Source organism: Choloepus didactylus, chromosome 21, assembly GCF_015220235.1.
Source record: "Choloepus didactylus isolate mChoDid1 chromosome 21, mChoDid1.pri, whole genome shotgun sequence".
Taxonomy (NCBI): Eukaryota; Metazoa; Chordata; class Mammalia; order Pilosa; family Megalonychidae; genus Choloepus; species Choloepus didactylus.
Window position 1 is genome coordinate 25166772 of NC_051327.1, and position 21575 is coordinate 25188346.

At 50.6% G+C, this 21575-nt stretch overlaps 1 protein-coding gene across 5 annotated transcripts in view; it reads left to right on the forward strand.

Annotated features, from left to right (window-relative positions):
• IQCE (IQ motif containing E) overlaps positions 1-21575 on the forward strand; it is a 75930-nt gene that overhangs the window by 35520 nt on the left and 18835 nt on the right. For 3 of the 5 annotated variants that reach the window (XM_037813707.1, XM_037813704.1, XM_037813706.1), the window contains 10 exons: positions 494-564; positions 1695-1767; positions 2023-2072; positions 3053-3255; positions 4837-4892; positions 5988-6184; positions 7668-7772; positions 9167-9257; positions 15896-16078; positions 19862-19885. In XM_037813707.1, coding sequence (XP_037669635.1) covers positions 494-564; positions 1695-1767; positions 2023-2072; positions 3053-3255; positions 4837-4892; positions 5988-6184; positions 7668-7772; positions 9167-9257; positions 15896-16078; positions 19862-19885 — 1053 coding nt within the window. The remainder of the gene's footprint in view (positions 1-493; positions 565-1694; positions 1768-2022; positions 2073-3052; positions 3256-4836; positions 4893-5987; positions 6185-7667; positions 7773-9166; positions 9258-15895; positions 16079-19861; positions 19886-21575) is intronic. The other 2 variants (XM_037813703.1, XM_037813702.1) reach the window with 1 other exon arrangement.

The following is a 21575-nucleotide window of genomic DNA, read 5'->3' on the forward strand; positions in this document are numbered from 1 at the left end:
CTCCACATTTCCCCAGGGGCCTCTGGGGGGCTGCTCACCCCCAGACGAGCCCTAGGAGCAGATTGCCCCGGGGTGGGCCGGGGTCATGGTCCGTGCCTTGCCTGGTGATTGTGGCAGCACCTTCAGAGGAACTGGCGAGGCGTCCCGCGCCTCCTCCCAGGTGGGCAGTGCGTTGAAGGAGGAGATCCTGCCCCTTTCCGGGGCGCCGGTCACCGTGTCCAGGGACCAGGGAGCACCCTCCCTCCCTTGTCCGTCCCCCAGCACCACGCACCGAGTGCTTCTGCCACGTCGGCACTGGGCAGGGCACTTGGGGTGCCTCTGCTGTCTAGTGGAGAAGACAAGCCGCTGAATGGGGAGGGACGGCCGTGCGTGGGGGTGCTCCTGTGGGGGCCACGCAGAGGGGCCCCTCACCTCGCTAGCTCCCCAGGCGGAGGGGTGGGGGCTGTGGCGTGTGGACCCTGTCCAACCCGAGCTGCTGGGGTTCTGTCGGCAGGTGGTTAACGGGCTGAAACAGAGGATTCTCAAGTTGGAGCAGCAGTGCAAGGAGAAGGACAGCACCATCAAGTACGGAGCCGGACGGGCGGGCGGGTTCTGGGCTAGACTCTGCCCCCTCGGGCCCACTGGGCTGGGGCTCACCTCTGTTCGCTCGCTCTCGCTCCTCTCGCTCTTGCTCACTCTGGCTCTTGCTCCTCTCGCTCACTGTCACGTCTCTGATTTCCGTTTCTCAGACCGCAGCGTTAGGCCCCCTCCGGCCTCTCGTCCGTCCCTGGTGCCAGCCTTGTCTTCACGCTGGTGGAATGAAGTTAGATGTTAGCTGCCACTTTTAATGGTTTCTCTGCCTTCCCTTCAGATTTCACTAAGGAACAGTGTTTTCCTTTAACCCTTTCTGCTTCTTCTAATATTTAAGAAATTCTTCCTCCCTTTAGCCTTCCGCAGATCACTTCTTGTTTGCAGTCTTAGTTTTTTAGGTCTTGGTGTGAATGAGCCCTTAGCTTAGACTCTCTCCATGGTGTACTTGCTTTGTGCTGTTTTTGGTGCAGCCGCACGTATTTCTCCTTTACCTGTCTTGTGCAAAGGGGTGGTCTCTCCTGGCTATATTTAAGTTCTTTAAAGAAAATTGAGGTTCTTTTTGTTGCCTCATGTCTCCTCTTTACACAACAGCTTCCTCCCTTTTATTTGTTTCTTGCTAAAATTTGTCAACATAAATTCTATTTATTGGCTGATTTCTTCTGTTTCAGAATCCTGAACTCTGTTAAGTGTTGAGAACGAGGTGAATTATACTGTGGTACTTAGAGAAAAATAGGTTTTCTTTCCTTTATAAAACTTTATAAAACTAGTCCTTTGTTCCCACCTGTCCCCACAGTCGGTCTGTCTTCTCTAAACCTTGAGGACTCTTTTTAAAGATGGTGCCTTATTCAGATCCACGTATTTTCAGTCTGTCCACCCCAGCTTACGGAGTGGCCCGTCCAGTCCAGAAGGAGCACTCTTGGGAGTGATGAGCTCTCCTCTCAGTCTGGAAATGAGTCTTTTGTTCAAGGTCACAAGGCCATTTCATGGCAGACTCGGGTTCTTTCTTGCCCAAGCCAGTTCTCCTGCGAAGCCATTGCTTCTCTGCGTGTTTGGGGAAACACTGCCTCAGGCTCTGCCCTCCGGGAATCCGGCATTGCCAGCTAACTTTGAACTTGGGGTTTTAGCAAACTGCAGACTGACATGAAGACCACTAACCTGGAGGAGATGCGGGTTGCCATGGAGACCTACTACGAGGAGGTACGCGCTCCTCCCGGGTGGGAGCGGGCGACGGGGCATGCATGTGTGGAGCGGGGACGCTGGTTGCCGGGTGGGTCCCCCGGGCCGCACTGCTGGGACCCCGCGCTCCGGCTCCACCCCGCTCGAGAGGGCGCAGCAGCAGCTCGGCTCTGGCTTCCCGAGACAGGGCCCAGCAGGAACCAGGACGGGTTTTCAGGGGAGAGTCTTCTTCATGCCCATATGTATTTTTAACGCCTGTTAATTTGATATTTACAGATTCATCGCCTCCAGACCCTCTTGGCAAGTTCTGACCCAACAGGAAAGAAGTACGCCCGCCTCTGTGGGCACCACATCCCCCTGTTGTCTCCGGGTCACTTAACGCCTCTTAAAGTGGCCCAGTCGCCACACGGAACCACACCAGCTGCCCCTGGCTGACCCCGATGGGTCGCGGGGACGTGTTTCCGCCCCAGGTGCCCCCTGAGGTGCCCTCATGGTCACTGCTGTTGACAGCTGACACGGGCTCAGTGCCGCAGGCATCAGTCCCAGAGCAGCGTCCAGCTTAGAGTTAGAAGCTGCTTGCCAAGGCAGTCTTCCTTAGGACAGAGGCATCCCATGACAAGCACAAGTTTGTTTTGCCACTTGCAATTCCCAAACAAAGTCTCTCAGGAGAGACCCAAGGGTTTGCCCATAGATCCCCTCCTGCCTGCTGAGGCGATGCGGTTTCCTGCTTTCAGCACGTTGTGGGACGGGTGAGCCCTCCTCCCAGCTCTGGTCATGCCACTGGCCTGTGAGGCAAACCCTGCCATTGTGCAGCCAGCGTGGCTTCACCTTTTTTCCTCTTTCTCTGGTGGTTTAAAAATGGGAATTGGCAAGATTTTTCCATAAAGGGCCAGGTGGTTAATCCTTCAGACTTGGTGAGATAGAGACAAAATCAAAGAGATTATAGAGAATAACAAGGGAGAAAACAAATTTCCACAAATTTGGTAGTGCTTAAGGTTAAAACATAATAGCACGAATTGAGGGTAATATCCTGTTCTATGGGTCTTTTCCTAAGAAGAATGGAACTCTGTCAGGGGGGATCATATTTTGCTTATTTGGGATTCAAAGGTAGAGTCACCATCATAAAGTTGGCAGATTTTCATCTGTAAAAGCCACGCTGAGCCTGTGGCCTGGACAGAAACAGGCGCCGGGCCGCACAGGGCTGCACTGGGCCTCACTGGGCCTAATTGGGCTGCACTGGGCCACCTTGTGCCGTGGACTATAACTTGCCCACGCCTCATGTGGCGCATCTGTTACACCAATTTAGCAACAGCAGCCTGAAGCTCCTTGGCGTTGTTGCCCCCAGGCCTCCGGTGGAGAGGAAGATGGGCCTGAAGAGGCAGAAGAAAATGAGCAGCGCCCTCCTGACCCTGTCCAGGAGTGTCCAGGAGCTGACTGAGGAGAACCAGAGCCTGAAGGAGGACCTGGACCGGGTGCTCAGCAACTCACCCACCGTCTCCAGGATAAAAGGTGTGCCCTGCAGCCGCCTGGGGAGGTGGGTGTGGAGGGGGCCACAGCCCTCGTTCTGCCAGGAGAGACATGGTGGCTGCTGCGGGAAAGCCATGGCCCGGGCAGGGCCCTTTCCCCCTTCAGTCCATTAGGACCCTGCCTCAGCATCCCCAGATGCAGACATATGCCACTAGGTGAGGCCACCGCAGGGTGCCGGCTCCTGTGGCGGTTGCTGCAGGAGAGTGTGCAGACATCCCTCGTGGGGTCATGGTGTGGGGGAGGGAGGGCAGTCAACAAATTCAACACCCAGCAGGTCGGCAGGAGCAAGTACTATGTGGCAAATGGATCAGGGAAGGAAGGTAGCGGGCCATTCCTGGGGGTGGGAACAGGGAAGGGTGTGCAACATCAAATAGGCTGGTAACTGAAGGCTTCATCGCCACAGTGACCCCAGAGCAGAGACCAAAAGGGTGGGAATGAGCATGAGGGTAGCTGGGGTGGCCTCCCAGGCAGGAAACAGCGAGTGCAAAGGCCCTGGGTGCTCCTGAGAAGGAAGCAGGCTGGTGGGCCTGAAACGGGGGAGAGGGGAAGTAAGCGGGGCCCAGGCGTAGGGCCTGCAGTGCCCTTAGCAGGGGTGAGGTGGGCATCTGCTGGGGGCTGGAACGGAGGAGTGAAGCATCTATTTCAAGAGGAGTGCCCTGGGTTCTGGGTTGAAAATGCACTCTATCTAGAAAAGGGGGAGCATCAGAGGCAGAAACCTCTTGAGGGTCCTAGTGAGATGTAGGAGCAGTGGCCATGGTGAGGCCTGGTCAGGGTCCAGGTGTATTTGGAAGGTGAAGCTTACAGAAAATACAGAGGTTGGATGTGGGCAAAGAGAGAAGGAGAGAAGCCCTAGTGACTCCCAAGGTTTTTATCTGAGCAACCAAAGGACAGAGTTGCCGTTTGAGGTGGGGAGGACCGGGCAGCTGGGTCTGTCAGTGGAGCCAGGAGAGGTCAGCTGGAGAAGCAAACTTGGTAGCCCCCAGCGGGCAGATGCAACAGAGCCAGAAGCAGGACGAGATTGCCAGGGAGGGGTGAACAGAGAATAGGGCAGGCGAGGGTGCCCTGAACTCCCTGATATTTAGCGGAGAGGCCGGCAGTGGGCTGAGAAAGAGTGGCTGGCGAGGTAGCCAGAGCTGTCAAGCCAGGAGAGCAGTACCTGAAAGCCATGTGGTGGGGAGTGTTGGGAGGAAGGAGGGGTGGAGAGATGACACTGACAGGTCCGGTAAGATGAGGACTGAGAGCTAAGCCATACTTTGGTAAAAGTGAAGACCCCTGGTGGCTTTGACCAGAACTATCTCAGTGGGCTAGTGGGTCCAAAACCCTGATGGAGTGGAATCTGGAAAGAATGTCAGGCTCAGACTCTTGAAGCCATTAGTGTCATAATTCCTGACAGTGAAAGGGGACAGAGAAGTCACTTGCTGATTGGAAAACACCTTGGATCTTAAGAATCTGCATGTGGGGTCTCTCAGCTTTCGTGGGGTGGTTGTCACCACTGTACCAGAAGTGGGTGGCCTGGTCTGGGGGCACCCACCGGAGGGTTTTAAAGCCTGTTGCTTCCATTAGGTTACATGGAGTGGAGTAAGCCCAGGCTGCTGAGGCGGATTGCAGAGCTGGAAAAAGTGAGTGTTTCCTCTCTGTGTCACTGCGATTAAGCACCTGTCCGAGCTGCAGACGCAGCTGGGGACACAGATAACTCACCGTGCCGGAGCACGTGGGAGCGGTTGCTGGGTAATGGCTGTGTCCCAGGCAGCCCAGGGTGCAGACTTGAGGGTCTGGAGGGGACCGGCGGCTGCCTGACCCACGCCCCTACAGGGCAGCAGCAGCACACTTTGTGGGCCTGGCATGGGTGGGTGCACGTGCCCAGGCTGGAGCCGTCCAGGGGGCCAGCTGGGCACACGCCCCCCGGGCTTCTCTGGGTCTGAAGTCCACCCACCCATCTCTCCTCTGGTGTCATATTTGAACTTGCGGACAGCCGTGTTCACACTTGGCCGGCCAAAGCATTTGAGAAACTAGCATTTCCTTACACCCCCATGTGGATTTTCAAACAAGTCATCAATTCTGGGAGTGTTGGAATTGATGAGAAGTGTCAGTACCCTTTGCTTAGCCTGGTAAGATGTTAGGTTCGAGTTGTCTCGTTTGACCAAGCAGAGTAAACCTAGAGGGGAAAGTGTTTTCTTAAGTAACTTCCTGTTAGAAAGCAGAGACCTTAAGGAGCTTTTATGAGTCATGGGTGTTGGAGAAAGGAAGCCCGTGAGCCCAGAGGGCTTTGGCAGGACGGGGGGGAAGCGCTCCCGTGTGCGAGCATCACTCGGCTGGCAACCTGAAGATCGTTAAAGAGTGAAAGCACATAGCTTGCAAATTTCAGAAAGTCTAGGGAAATAATCAGGTAAAGGAGCAAAAAGAGAAAGTCTATGGCCTCCCTGCTCCTTGTGCCCTGTTGCCTTGTTTCATCGCTGACTATTCACCCCTGGCCCTGCCCGCCTCAGCCGGGTCTACGCTCTCCCCCTCTGATCCAGAGAACTGCTGAGGAGCAGGGGCCTGCCCCAGGCCAGCAGGGGCCACACATGGTGGAACGCTTCCCGTGGGCATCTTCCAGACGGAGTCTCCCAGCAGGGCTTTCCCGCTGCCCTCTGCTTCGTGGTTGCTGTCTGGGTTTTATATGTGGCCAGTGAAAATAAGAAATGATGTCTAACAAATGCCTCTGTTGCCCCCAGAAAATAAATTCTCTGGAAAGCTCCAAGCCGCACGCTTCGGAACTGGCCAAGTCAAGCCCCCTGGCTCAGCCTGCATCCAGCCCCTCGGGGCCGCTACCGCACCCGGAGCCCTCCAAGGAGACCGAGCAGCTGCGCGGGGCACTGAGGAGCCTGAAGGGCGAGCAGGCTGCACTGCACACCCGGCTGCTGGACAGGGAGTACGTGGGTCCTGGCTGAGGACGGGGACTCCAGGGTTGAGCTGTTTCTGGGAATTTGGAGGAAATGCTCAGCTCCTAGCGGTTATTGCATGTTTTTATGTGATTCTCAAACTCTTCCGTCTTGGTTGTGGAATAAAGGCAGCTTTAGTGTTACAAAGACACTACCTGTCTGAAGAGTGTGTGAGGGGAGATTCCCACTGAGAACTCGTCACGCTGAATTCCAGAGGGATTCCCAAGTCCTGTTTTAGAGAGGAATTTACTTTCATTGATTTGTGTCAAATAAATAAGCCACCAGCTAGATCTTATGCAAAGTTATTGCTTTAAAAATTCGATGATATGTCTGTGCCATTGGATCTTTATAGCAAGTAAGGTATGCATGCTGTAAAATAGCAGTCTGGAAGGTTTCCAAAGGCCAAGCCTCCAGATGTCGCATCCTCACTGCTCCTTCTGTCCTTTGGCGAGCAGCGGCCACTTATCCGTCCCCTTCCAGCTCCCTCCTGGCTGCGTGGAGTGGGCTGGCCCAGGTCCTCCCCCAGGACGGCACTACCTCTGTGCTTTGGGGTGCTGCCCAGCACGGGTCTGCTAGCGTGATCTGCCCCGGAGCTGTTGGCAGCTCATTGAGGTTCAAGAAGCACTGTCTGGGTAGACTCCTGGTCCACCAAGCTCTCTGCCACCTTCTGGTTAGAGCAGAAAGCAAATCCTTTCACACTCCACCTATTGAAGTGCAGGAGTGAGTGTATCAGTGTTCGTTGATAGGTTCTTGGCAACGTTTTTCAAATTAAGCTAGTCATTTCAAAAGGTACAGAGCTCCCATGATGACTTCTTAGCTGCCGGGTGACATGATGATCGCTGCTAAACTCCAGGGCTTGGTCCTGTGTAATGGCGGGGGGTGGGGGGTGGCGATCCCCTGAGACCCTGCAAGGTGAAGTCAGCAGGAGAACTGAGATCCAGGCATGGGTCTGATTCCACAGCTAAGTTCCTAACCCTGGGCTGTCCATATATGTGGCAGGAAACCCATCTGTTTTCCTGTCACGTACTATCCTCGGGGGTCTCAGCTCAAGGGACCCTGCCCCTTGGCCCAATTCTTGGACCTGCATCCCCCCTTCAGTACTCCATCTCAGATGGCAAGTGGTGTTGATTGTGGGGCTGTTGGATGGAACCCTCTTCGGCCATTAGATTGTGAGGCCATGAGATCAGGGAGCGCATCCAGCTGCTCACCATCGCCTCCCCAGCCTCCGACCTTCCCCAGCACATAGTAGGTGCTCAGTAAAGGTCTGAATGGATGAGAGGCTGGCAGACCAAGTCTGTTCTGGGTTCTGGGTCGTCATCAGTACCTGCTGTGTTTGTCCTGCCCATTGCTAGGAAGTCAGGAGGTTGCACTGATTTCTTTTCCCTGAAATACCCTCCTACTCTGTGGTTGTCAGTCTAAGTGTGACCCTTTGTTTTAATGAACACTGAAATGTCTTTGGTTCTGTGTTTTCAGCTTGGAAGTGAAGCAGCTACTGCAGACAAAGGCTAACTTGGAGAAGGAGCTACAAAATGTAAAGGAGAGTGAGAAGGAGAGAAGAGAAAGAGAAGAGGCTTTGAGGTAAATGAACTGAAAGGTTAGAGTTTTTCAGAAGAATACACAAAATTCTAAAGTCTTCCTGCTTCCAGATGCTACCCCTTTTCCCCTCTGTTCTCTGCATAGCTTCAAAAGGGATTTTTTTGAAACTCCAGCCTGATTAGGTCACTCCTCTTCCTAAAAGCTTTTAGTGGCTTTCTGTTTCCTTTGGAATAAAAATTCACTCTGGGGCAAGCCATGATTAGGCTGGTGTTTCCCTCTTTGCCACTGTGGGGGGTTCTTCTGTGTGCATAACTGGGGTGAACCCAGTTATGTCCACCATTTGCAATTTTTGAATGCACCTGATTCAATACCTTGGTGCTTTATCGGTCACAACTCAGTTCAGGGATCATTACCTCCTCGGGAAGGATGCATCCCACCAGCCTCCAGGATACCATTATTCGCAATAGCCCCAAAGTGGAAACAACCCAAACGTCCATCGTGGGTAGGACAGTACTCAGCCATAAACAGAGCTAAAGTGCTGGTCCGTACTGCAACATGGATGAACTTTGGAAATATTATGGTCAGTGAAAGAAGCCAGACACACCAGCTCACATACTGTCTATTCCATTTATATGAAATGTTGAGAACAGGCGGATTGTTAGGGATGGAATGCACATTAGTGGTTGCCAAGGGGCTGGGTGAGGGGACACTGGGGTGTGACTGCTTGATGGGCGCAGGGATTCCTTTTGGAGTGGCAAAAATATTTTGGAACCAGATAGTGGTGATGGTTGCAAAACACTGAACATACTAAAAAGCACTGAGTTGTATATTTCTAAATGATGAATTTTGTTACGTGAATTTTATCTCAAAATTTTTGCAAAAAAGGTGGTGTAGAAATCTGAACAGAAATAGTGAGTACTGCTTAAAATTTGCAAGATGCATACTACTGGAAGGAAGAACAAATATTTCAGGGGAAATGTGATGAATTTTGTCTGAAGGCTGGAAGTAAAGTAAATCAGAAAGGGCAGGTATATGGAGAGGAGCCATTCCTGCTTTCCTTTAGCGTCTGTAGTAAGGACATAAGTAGTTTTTCCTTATGTGCACAGTGCCTGCTAAAGAACCCAAGGTCCCTATTGGTTACCCCACCATGTTTTCTTGAGTTCTTATCCGTGCCGGGAAAGGGGCCGGGCCTTGGGTTCCTCAGACCTGCCCTTTCGGAGCTCCTAGTCCTGCGGGGCGGACAGTGGAAAGCAGCTTTCTGCTCCCCAGAAGCGCCCCGGGCTGCAGCCAGGGTCCTGGCCAGCTTGCTCGGGTTGAGGCGGCTTCCTGCCAGCTTAGACAAGCACCACCTCGCCCCTCATGCAGAGGTCAGCCAGCAGGTGCTGATGTTTCCAGCCTGGTGAGTAAGGGATTTGTCTTCCTCCTTCCCACTCTAGAGAGGAAATTCAGGCGCTTACCAGGAAGTTTCAAGAACTGAAAGAAATGAAGAAAGAAGAGAACGATGGTCCCATGGAAATAAGTCATGAGGTATTTGTGTAGCTTATTTTTTCCAGTCTCCTGTTTAAGCCCGCTGTGACTTTGAGCTGATGATTCTAATTGTTTTCATACCCCAAGTTTTTCCCAGTCACGATGTTAATATCCAACTTCCTTTTTTTTTAAATCATATTTTTTATTTTGCATATAACATATATACATAGAAGTGATAACAATTTAATAAGTAGAGAGCAAATTTCAAAGAATGTTATGGGTTACAGTTCCAAGTCTCATTTATTTCCTTATTGTGAAATATAACATATATGCAAAAAGGTGGTAACTTTCAAAGTATGAATTAACAAGTACTTGTATAAGAAATTTCCAAAACTGTTATGGGTTACAGTGCCATAGTTTCAGTTATTTCCTTACTGTGAAATATAACATACATACAAAAATGTGATAACTTTCAAATTACAATTTAACAAGCAGCTATAGAGCAAATTTCAAAGAATGCTATAGGTTACAGTTCCATCATTTCAGTTTTCTCCTTCTAGCTATTCTAGTACCCAAGTAACTAAGAAAAAGAAAACTGTATAGAGATTCAGTATTCATAATCCTTTGTTAAATTCCATCTTGTCTTTTCTACCCCTTCCTCCAGTTTAATCACTTTACTGATCTTCAGGGATGTCTAGGCAGTGTCCACCCTAACTTGTTCATGTTGAAAACAGGTGTCGACGTTATGGGAAAAGGGGACGCATCTGGTTGATGTTCTTGAAGAGGCTATTGCCTCTGGGTTTTGGGACTTAACTGGCATAGGAGTTCTCTGGAGGATTTAAATTTCTGAAGAATAAGCTTAGTGAATGAAACTTTTATAGTGTCTCAGATAGGGATGTGGATATTCTTTAGCGTTTTGGGGACTACTGTTGACTTGGGCATATCATACTGTGGCCATTTGGCATATCTAGCTGGAGCTTCTATAGGAGTAACCTCCAGGACAGCCTCTCAACTCTATTTGAATTCTCTTAGCCACTGAAACCTTATTTTGTTGCCTTTCTTTTCCCCCTTTTGGTGAAAAAGACATTTTCAACCCTTCAATGCCAGGGTCAGACTCATTCCCTGAATCCGTGTCCCAGGTTGGGCGGAGGGTGATAGATTTATTTGCAGAGTTGGGCTTAGAGAGAGGAAGTCCACATTTGAACAACAAAAGAGGTTTTCTGGAGGTGACTCCTAGGTGTAATTATAGGTGGGCTTAGCCTCCGCTTTACAACCATAAGTTTCACCAGAGCAAGCTTCAATATCGAGGACTTGACTTATATAGTAGGGGGTTCCTAAGTTCACATAGCATACGTTATGTTCACAATAATCCATCCATTATCTCACATTATCATCACTTAGTTGTACAATCCTCATCACTTTCCATTTTAAACAATTCTCATGACCCAAAACACCCCATAACTCTTTTCAGCTCTTAATTATTTGTCCCTAGTGTTTGTGTAGTACTAGTATGGTATTCCTATTAATTTTAGTCCATGGTATGCTATAGGTAGATTTTTCCCATATACTGTTCTGTTGTCAACTCTTTGTACTAGTGTCATGCCTTAGAAGTATATCATGCAAGCCCATATCTTTATTTGTAGTGCTGATCTGTGGGAAACATGCCTTTAAACAACCCCTTTCAATCCTATTCACCTTCAGTACAGCTCTGATACTTATAATCCCATTAACAAACAACCGTCACCCTTATCAATTCCCATACCTTTAAATTCACCATCATTAATATCTGAACATATTAGATTATCATTCCCCGTCACTAGGTTCTGTCTATCACTAGGTCCCAAATATTCTACATTATAAGACATTGATTTTACATTCTTCAGGGAGTTCATAGTGGTGGTAACATACAGGATCTCTCCTTTTGTGTCTGGCTTATTTCACTCAGCAGTATATCTTCAAGGTTCATCCATGTTGCCATATGTTTCATGACCTCGTTCCTTCTTACTGCTGTATAGTATTCCATCGTATGTACATACCACATTTTGTTTATCATCTCATCTGTTGAAGGACATTTGGACTGACCCAATTTTCTTTAAAAAATTATACATGGGAAAAATGTCTAGAAGGACTGCCAAAATATGGCTGTTTCTTGATGGAGGCTGTGCCGGTTTGAATGTATTATGTCCCCCAGAAAAAGCCATATTCTTTGATGCAGTCTTGTGGGGCAGACATGTTAGTGAGGATTAAGTTGGAATGTTTGGATTAGGTTGTTTGCAGGGAAATGTGCCCCACCCAACTGTGGGTGATGACTCTAATTGGATAATTTCCATGAAGGTATTACCCCACCCATTCAGAGTGGGTCTAAATTAAATCACTGGAGCCTTATAAATAAGCTGACAGACAGAAGGAACTCAGTGCAGCTGAGAGTAACATTTTGAAGAGGAGCTACAGCCAAGAGGGACACATTGAAAAATGCACAGAAGCTGAGAGAGTAGCTGCAGATGAGAGACAGTTTGAAGATGGCTGTTGAAAGCAGACTCTTGCTCCAGAGAAGCTAAGAGAGGACAAACACCCCAAGAGCAACTAAGAGTGACATTTTTGAGGAACTGCAGCCTAGCAAGGAACATCCTGGGAGAAAGCTGTTTTGAAACCAGAACTTTGGAGTAGATGCCAGCCATGTGCCTTCCCAGCTAACAGAGGTTTTCTGGACACCACTGCCCATCCTCCAGTGAAGGTACCCAATTGCTGATGTGTTTACCTTGGACATTTTATGGCCTTTTTATGGTAACTTTGTAACCAAATAAACCCCCTTTATAAAAGCCAATCCATTTCTGGTGTTTTGCATTCTGGCAGCATTAGCAAACTAGAATAGAGGGATTAGTGCTTTTTAACTTTGTTTTACATATCTTTTAATATTGTCAGCATTTTTTATAAGTGTAAGCTTTGGTCTTTATCCTGCTTAAAATATTTGCATTTTAAAGAAAAGGAAGACTAGTACTGCTTGGGAGCACTTGGTGTTCTTCTAAATAGAGGAAATGGCTCTCTGTATTTGTCATTGTGAATAATCAATTGTAGGTTCAAACGGAGCAGTGCCTGAGTCCATTTTTCAACAGTTGCCTCAAAGAATTTATGTACATATGTCAAAATTCAAAATGTTCCAGCTGTCCGTCAAGAGTTGTTTGAGTGACTATTCCTTTTTCTACTGGGTAACTGATTTTACCTTTTGGATCATATTGCCACTGGCCAGGCACTGACCGATTCTCACCTCACTTCAGTGGAGCAAAAGTCTGAAAGTTTCAAACTTGGATTGGCGGATGGAGACAAGTACCTTCCTCAAGTGGGAGATGGGATTGTCAAGGCTCCGTGCAGGAGTCTCAGCGAGGAGCAGCCAGGGGCGCTGCCCAGAGAGGCCTGCACACGCCAGCTGCGCCACTCTGGTGCATTCTGTGCCCGCTGGGTCCCGGGCCGCCCAGCCAGGCACCCGCCCCTGGTGCGGGTGTCTAACGGTTTCTCAGATCTCCTCCTTGAGGGTGTTCCCGACAGCCTGCGTCTCCAAAATTTGCATTTTTTGATGTGAGAAAAATCATCCAATTTTCTATGTGTTTTGGGGGCAAGAGGGGGGGTTGTATTTTTTTTATTTAATTAAGAGCTGTCCTTATAGACAATAAATTTGGACCCATAAGGGTAGAAATTGATGTCATTTTGATGGTCACAAGAGCAATTCTTGCTTCTTTCCACCTGAAAAACCAAGCGAGAAATATAGTGTGCTTAATTCCAGGATTTCCATTTTTGTAATACAGTATTGTCTTAGTTTGCTAATGCTGCAGAATGCAAAACACCAGAGATGGATTGGCTTTTATAAAACGGGGATTTATTTCGCTACACAGTTACAGTCTTAAGGCCACAAAGCGTCCAAGGCAACACATCAGCAATCGGGTACCCTCACCGGAGGATGGCCAATGGCCTCCGGAAAACCTCTGTTAGCTAGGAAGGCAGCTGGCATCTGCTCCAAAGCTCCGGCCTCAAAACGGCTTTCTCCCAGGATGTTCCTTTCTAGCAAGCTTGCTTCTCTTCAAAACATCACTCCCAGCTGCACTCTCTTTCCTCTTTGAGTCAGCTCATTTATATAGCTCCACCGATCAAGGCCCACCCCGAATGGGTGGGGCCACGCCTCCATGGGAACATCTCATCAAAATTATCTCCCACAGCTGGGTGGGGCACACTCCAAGCAAATCTAACCAACACCAAAACTTCTGCCCCACACAAGACTATAAAGATAATGGCATTTGGGGGACACAATACACTCAAACTGGCACATTCCACCCCCTGGAACCCAAAATGGCATTATCTTTCCAAATACAAAATACATTCATTTCACAAAAACTTAAATCATTTCAGTAACAAAAGTTAAGTACAAAATCCCATCAAAATCAGTTTAGGCTTGGTCAGTTCTAAGGCATAATTCCCCTCTAGCTGTGGATCTGTGAACCTAGAACAAGTTATGTGTTTCCAATATATAAAGGAGAGACATTCATAGGATAAACATTTCCATTGCCATAAGGAGAAACAGTAAGGAAAACAGGGTTAACAGGAGCAAAACAGTTCCTAAAACCCACAGGACAAAGTCCATTAGATTTCAAAGTCCGAGAGTCATTTACAGAACAATGTTGCATCCTTGGGGCTTGAGAGAGTGGGAGCCTAACCCTTCCCAAGGGCCTTTTCTGCAGCCCGTTCCTCTCCAAACACTTAGGTGAGTGCTCCAACATTTCCACACATTGGGGAGACCACCTTCTCGGCTCCACCCTCCTCAAACCTCGGGGCAGCTCCCGGATTCCCTTCCATCTCCGGGGCACATGCTCAACCCCTTCAGAACAGTGTGGTGGCAGCCAGGCTCTCCCCAATTCCCTGGAAATGTGCTCCAACCTCTTTGGGACCTGAGGTGGCAAAACTCTTCCAGAGCATCGAGGCGGAAAGCCCGCCCTCGACCTCCAGGGCAAACTCACCCTTTCCATGCATGTGGGCTGCTCCAGTCTACCAGCCCGAGACCTCCTGACTCCAGACCTCAACCTCCATGGCTCTGTCTTTGAAGAGATTTTTCCTTTAATTTTTTCCTTGTCTGTCTCCTCCAGTCCAGACCGGCAATGGCTCCGTCTATAAAGATCTCGCAAAAATTCTGTTGGCTTTGCATAAAGCATGCAGGGGTCAAAGCCATCAGACAATAGGAGTTTCCACAAATCCTTTCTGCTTAACTCCTTATCCAATCTTGGCTTGTCCTCAGGTTGGGCTGTAGCTTCTGGGATTCTACCCACTGGAAGCCCGTAATTTTCCAAGCCATCAACTTCTGGTTTCTTTGAACCCAAGAGTTCAGTTCTAAGTTTATCTCTCTCTGCTCGCATTTTACTATAAGCTGCAAGGAGAAGCCAGGATACGTCCTCCACACGTAGTCTGGAGATCTCTTCAGCTAAGTATTCCAAGTTGTTGCTTCCAGATTCGTCCTTCCATCTGACACCAGGACTCAATTTTGCCAAATTCTCTGCCACTTTAAAACAAGGATCGCCTTTCTTCCAGTTTACAACACATTCATCATTTCTGTTCAAGTCCTCATCAGAAGTATCTTTAGAGTCCATATTTCCACAAACAGTCTCTTTAAAGCAGTTTTGGCCTTTTCTATCAAGCTCCTCACAACTCTTCCAGAAATTCCCCCTTATCCATTTAAAAAGCCGTTCCAACATGTTTGGTATCTGCAAACTCAGCAGCAAAAGCACCCCACTTCTCTGGTACCAAAATCTGTCTTAGTTTGCTAATGCTGCAGAATGCAAAACACCAGAGATGGATTGGCTTTTATAAAACGGGGATTTATTTCGCTACACAGTTACAGTCTTAAGGCCACAAAGCGTCCAAGGCAACACATCAGCAATCGGGTACCCTCACCGGAGGATGGCCAATGGCCTCCGGAAAACCTCTGTTAGCTAGGAAGGCAGCTGGCATCTGCTCCAAAGCTCTGGCCTCAAAACGGCTTTCTCCCAGGACGTTCCTTTCTAGCAAGCTTGCTTCTCTTCAAAACATCACTCCCAGCTGCACTCTCTTTCCTCTTTGAGTCAGCTCATTTATATAGCTCCACCGATCAAGGCCCACCCCGAATGGGTGGGGCCACGCCTCCATGGGAACATCTCATCAAAATTATCTCCCACAGCTGGGTGGGGCACACTCCAAGCAAATCTAACCAACACCAAAACTTCTGCCCCACACAAGACTATAAAGATAATGGCATTTGGGGGACACAGTACACTCAAACTGGCACAAGTATTAAACCAAAAGATTAAATAATCGGATCCAAAAAATGAGATGATTACCTTTGCAAAAATAAACATTTTACTGATTTTGGAAAGCACATTAGAAGCACGTGAAAAGCTCCTTTCCAGACATCCCAGGTGCTCTCATCTCTCTTCCTCCTGGGAGATTCTACCAGAGAGTTTAGAGAGTAGGATGAAAACCTAGTTTAAGTCTAATTAAGCTCAGTTTCTCCAGGGAGTTTTGTCATACGGCCCACTGAGCAGCACTGCTGCAGGTTTTTCCTCTAAATTGGAAAGTCTGACAAGCAGAGGCTGCTGCCCTGCCAGGTCATATCCTGCCTGCGGGCTGGACGGGCACCTCCCTTCAGTCTATAATCGTCTCTCTCCGCCTTGAATTTCCCGCAGACCCCAGAAGAACCCCCAACGTCCCGTCCCTCCAGCAGCCACGCTCAGCAAGATGCCGAGCCGGGTTCAGGAGAGCTGCCCCGCTGGCTTCCCTCCCCCTGCACCGGCAGGCAAGCAGAAGATCGGAGAAGGGAGGAGGCTGCGAGGACCCTGCAGGCCCGGTGGAAGGCATACAGACACAAGGTGAGCAATCCCGAGGAGACTCTGGAGCACCCGAGGGTGGACCCCTCCTCCTGGTGACACCAGCGATGGGTCACACGCCAGGAATCACTTTCCCAGCAGCAGAAAGCATTCTGTTGTCGATTAGTTCATTCACCCGGCGTTTATTGAGGGCCTTTGATGTGCCCAGCTGCATGTTAGGGGCTGCTGGCCCGCAGGAACATGGCACAGCGTGATGGATGCTGGGAGAGGGGAGGGGGCAGAGAGAGGGGCCCCCGGTGCCGCGGTGGAGGGAGCGACTAGCCCTGCCGTGAAGGAGAAGGGGAGGTGCCCGGGAAGGCCCACCTTGCAGCCGGGCCTCGATGGGCAGGGTGCCATCAGCCCGCTGGAGAAAAGGCAACGGCTTGTTTCCCACAAACCGTCTGCTGACTCTCCTGGATCCTGCAGCGCACAGTGGTGGGAGGGCCAGCAGGTCTCGGGGGCCAACTCCCCGTGCAGACGGTGCCTGGTGGCCCTGGCTCACCCTCTGACCCACCCATGTGACGCGCACGCAGCTTAGGAATAGGTTACCGTCCATTTGCTTGATGCTGAAGACAGCTGAGGGGTGTTTTAAGCCACGCCGGGGGCCTCTTTCCTGGGGCTCCCTGGAGGAAGCAGCTCAGGGACGTGTTCTGTCTTATGAAGCCTGTGAAAACCCTGCCCTGTTAGGCAGCTCCTTCAGTAGTGGGACAGGAGGGCGCCCGGCGGAGCAAAGCGTATGCGCCGTGGAGCTCCAGGGGTGTGCGATTGGGACCACGGAGGGGCCGCCGGGGAGCTTCCCGCTGTTCGCTCTCGGAGGAAGGGAATTTCTCTCTAGGCTCCTGAGGTGGCTCTGCAGGCATACGTGCCACTGAGGTCTTAGTCCTTAAGGACAGTGCTTTCCTTAGATGAGCCAAATGCTCGAAAAGATCCATTCAGGATTCTAAACACTTCACTGACTTTTTTCCCCTAGTTAAAAATCAAAACAAAACAACCAGGGCAGTTCCTTGCTTGCCTGCCCTGCTTCTGAACTTGCTAAAATCTTAGCTCCCGCCGGTTGCCTTTGGGATTTTCTAAATTGTTTCGCTCCAACCTTTGTTATTTTCAGAATACACGGAATAGGTGGAAGAGCAGCTATATCACCAACACGCTCCCCTGCTTCTTGTTCTCCACCTGAGCCAACAGCAGTGACCACTGAGCCGTGTTTGTTTAGATAAACAGGCTTTTCCCCCAGAACCATTTGAAAGTAAGTTTTAAACGTTATGAAACTCCAGCATGTCTTCTAAGAATAAAGACATTCTTCTGCTTAACCACAACACGGTATCTCACCTAAGAAAATTGGCAGTAATGTCACCGATTGTCTCATACCCTATTACAGTCAGACTTCCCCAAACATGCCAGCAGTGCCATGGAGCAGGCCCAGGAGGGCCTGGGTCAGCTCGGGTCCACTCAGGGCATTACATCTGGCTGCCTCCTTGGTCCAGTTTACAGCTGCAGCAAGCAGGCCAGCGTCTTCCAGAAGGTGTCGTTCAACTCGTTCTATTCTCTTTCTTTCCTTTAGATTATCAGTTAGGTCCATAGGCTTGATTAGAGTCAGGTTATCACAGGGGATGGCATGATGCCACATCACCTCCAGATGCCAGTCTCTAGCTGTCCCCCATTGCTATTTCTGGCTTCATTCCCTCGGTGAGGGCAGTGACTGCGAGGTTTTACCTGGTAAAGAACCGTCTGCCTTTATGGTTAGCACGTAACCTGTAGAGTGACTTTCTGTCCTCTGTGAATGGCCTCTCCCCACAGCCTTCCACCCACTGGCTTTAGCAGCCTTCATGGATCCCGATGTGAATCCTTTATTTCAGATGCTTGCTAGATGGTGATTTTTTCCCAAGATCCATCATTCCTTCCACTTAATAGCTGGTGTTCTTCTATAGAGAGTTTTTCCTTATCAGCAGAGATACAGTTACTCCTAGAAAGGTGGGGTAAATCTTGATTCCAGAGGAAGGCACTGCTCTGGTAGTCACTCCATGGAGGCCGGCGAGCTGCTCTCTCCCCCTTCAGGTGGGGGAGTATTACTATGAACTCAACTCATTGTATTTATTCAGTCTTTTAAAATCAATTACAGTCATTTTGCTCTTTAACATTCAGTTGTCCCAAACTGGGGGAGCTGGGAGCTTTGCTCTGGTTCCTGTGGCTTTGCTTGGCCACGGGCGTCCTCCTTTTCTGGCACAAGATGCCCCCAGCTCCCCTTGCTTTCCCCGCCCTGACCCTGAATGAGCTACGTCTGAACCGTTGGCTTTGGAGAAGGAACGTCTCTATCTGCACACTTCTTTTCCCTCTCGCTTTCTTCTGATCTGTCCCTTGCTTAATTAAAAAGATAAAATACAAACTTGGCGCTATCAGAGCCGTGGCTCTGTCAGATCTTCACAACCCTTTGCTCTTCACCTCTCCCGGCTTCCACTTCTCTTTTCCCCAACAGGAGCTAAAACCTGGTGACTGCTTGAATAATGAGTTGAACCTTTGCATTTCAGGGTTCTGCTTTAAAAGAACCCTGAATTCCAAACTGCTCCTGCTAGGATCTCTGGGAAGGTGCCTTGGACGGGCCCTGGGGTGAGAAGGCAGGTGCCCGGGCTCAGGTCTGGGGTCTTGGTGGTCCCAGCGTCCCTTCTGCTCTCTGCCTCGCAGACTCACAGCAGGTGGGAGGGAAGGAGGCTGCCACCTCCCCCGGGCTGGGAGTCGAGAGCGACTGTAGGCCACCTCAGCCTCCGTCACCTTGGGGAGCCAGGGTCCCACCTTGACTCAGAAAGTCAAATTCTCTAAGTGACAAATTGCATCTTCTCCATCTTTCTCAAGTCCCGGCTCGTTTCCAGTCTTCACCTTTCCAGCTTCACGCTTAATCGATTTTTTTTTTCTTTCCCCAGCCCATGCCAAATCCGTACCTACGTCTGTCCTCATCTGCCCTCTGATGCTATCTTTACCATAGTTTTTGATATTAATATTGTTAAATGTACATTTATTTTGCTGCTTTTTACACCCTGCCAGTCCTTGTACTCAGTTTTTCCTTTCTCTGTCAAGGGACACATCCTTCTCCTGTAGCAGCTTTGGGCCATCCCCTCCGACTGGCACTGAGAATCGGCTGGCTGACCAGCGTGTCGCCAAGCTGTGCTCAGCAGGGACACACTTCCCGTCATAGCGTCCCTAACGCATAGCGTCCCATTTTCACGCCGTCGAGGACTCCGGCCATCGTTCACATCCATAAGAACATGCCTTCTGCTGCTTCTGAGTCAGGGTATTTCAGGTGTAGCCTGCGAAGCCCTTTTTAAAGCCTGGGTGATTGCGCTGCTGGGTCAGCTTTGGGAGCCAGAGGTCCCGACTCCTGCAGGGGTGTCCCTCTGCAGTGGCACAGGCAGGACGTGTCCCTGCCAGGGTAGCTCTGCTTGTCCCACCTGCATCCCCAGAGCGGGGAGCTGTGCACGACTAGCGGGGCAGCCGGCACGCCCCGGTGCCTTTAGCTCAGGGTGCCTAGTGACGTCCCCAAGGGCTGTCTTCATTGTGATTTGCTTGGGCGAGTCTCTCTTGCCAGCGAGTTGGGTCTCAGAGCGTCATCAGGGGATGGCGGGTGTCCTGGGGATGTGGGGTGCGGAGAGGGACCTGGCAGCCGTCTGGTGCTTTTCGTCCTGGCTCTGTTTTTCCATTCCTTGCTGACGCGGAGCAGCCGAAGATCAAGAGATGAAAACCGTATGGTGAAAAATTCTTCCTTCTCACGTTAATTCATACTTTATTTCTTTATTTCAGAAAAAAGAAGCTGTTCTGGATGAGGTAAGCAAGGGTTGTTTTTCCAATTTGAAAAATCTAAGAGTATTTTTTTTACAGTGGAGCAAGGTAACTGGGGGGATATTTAAAGAAGTGTCATTAGCTCCCTATTTTCATGAAATCAGGCTAGACTCCACATTGAGTTTAAAATACAGAAGTAATATAAACATCAAATAAATATTTGGATCATTGCACACTTTGAAAAGCCATTTACTCATTCATTCCCTGAACATGCTTACTGATCTGGGAGCTCTGTCAAGCCACCTGATAGGCCCTGGGGACACAGCCATGTGAGGACATGCGGGTGCACAAGTCTCCTAGGTCGGGACAGTGGGGCTGCTGGTCCCCGTGCGCCCTGAGGGGACGTGTGCGAAGGAGCCGGCGTGAGCTGGGCCCGCGGGGTGAGGGCAAGTGCCCCCACCGGCAGGAGACGGCACAGAGAGAGGCTGGGCGGGTGGGAGGTCTGCTTTGTTCCAGGGAAAGCGAGCAGTGGGTCTGTTTGACGGGAGCAGGCTGGGGAGTGGGTATTCTGTGGAGTCGTGGCAGCCTCTCAGCCATCCCCCCTCTTCTCTTGGGGTTCCTCCTGGGGCTGCAGGTCTGTTTGCAGGGAGTGCCCCCTTCTCCCCTGGGACTAGCCTCTAAGAGTGTGGGCATGGATGGCAGCCCCTCCCCCCCTCACTGACGCCCAACCCATGTGCTCCAGAGAGCAGCCAGGGTGAGGACAGGGCCTAACGGCAGCCCGTGGGTTCCCACTGCACTGTTACTGTCCCTTTAACCTTGGGCAAGCTGCTCGTTCATTCATCTCTCACACTTTCCCTGGATTCCTGCTATGTGCCAGATACTGCTAGGCACCCAAGCTGGTGATAAGGTAGGCATGGGGCTCACAATGGACAGAGAAGCCGGGCGTGCACAGGAGGGGCCAGCACACGGCAGCCCAGCAGCTGTGGCACCTGTGAGAGTGTTGATGCTAACGTCTGACACCTGATGGTCAGATGGCTCGAGCCTCCCCCATCAGTAGCTGTCGGACTGCAAACACCCCCACCCCCCACCCCAACCTCAAATGTGCCCCCTATAGACCTACTCTCATCCTCCGTCTGGCTCTTTTGGGAGCCACTTCAGTAACCATGCCCCCCCCCGGCCCTGGCTTCTCTGCTCCTTGGCCTGCTCCCCTTGAGTGGCCTGGCCCACGCCCCACCTCAGTTGCCACTCCTTGGGCCATGCCCCTGTCTTCACCAATCTAGAGCTGCAATTTCAAATGTCCGGCTGACCTTCACCTCCCCTCTTCCGGTGACCTCCAAGGTGCACCCACCCAACCATCCCCAGACCCCTCCCCCACACCGAGGCCCTCCTGCCTCAGACCCAGCATCAACCCCACCCTCACCCCCACGCCCACCATACCCGCCTGGCAGGCCCCACCCCTGATGAAATGCCCTCTGTGTCTGCCCGGCTGCGTGTGCCTGGGGAAGAGCCCCTGGCCAGCAGGTCACCCGGAGCCCAGGTGGGCCTCAGCACTGCCCAGGGGTCTCCAGAGACCCCACTGCCTGAAACTGCCACTTTACACTGGACCTCTCCTCGGATCTCCAACCCCACCACCTCCACTCTCAACCGAGAACCCGCTGCTTATTTCCTGAGCAACAGAAGCTGCCAAAGAGACCTGCCAGCCACAGTCGGTCATGACCAAAAGAGCTGGAAAGAA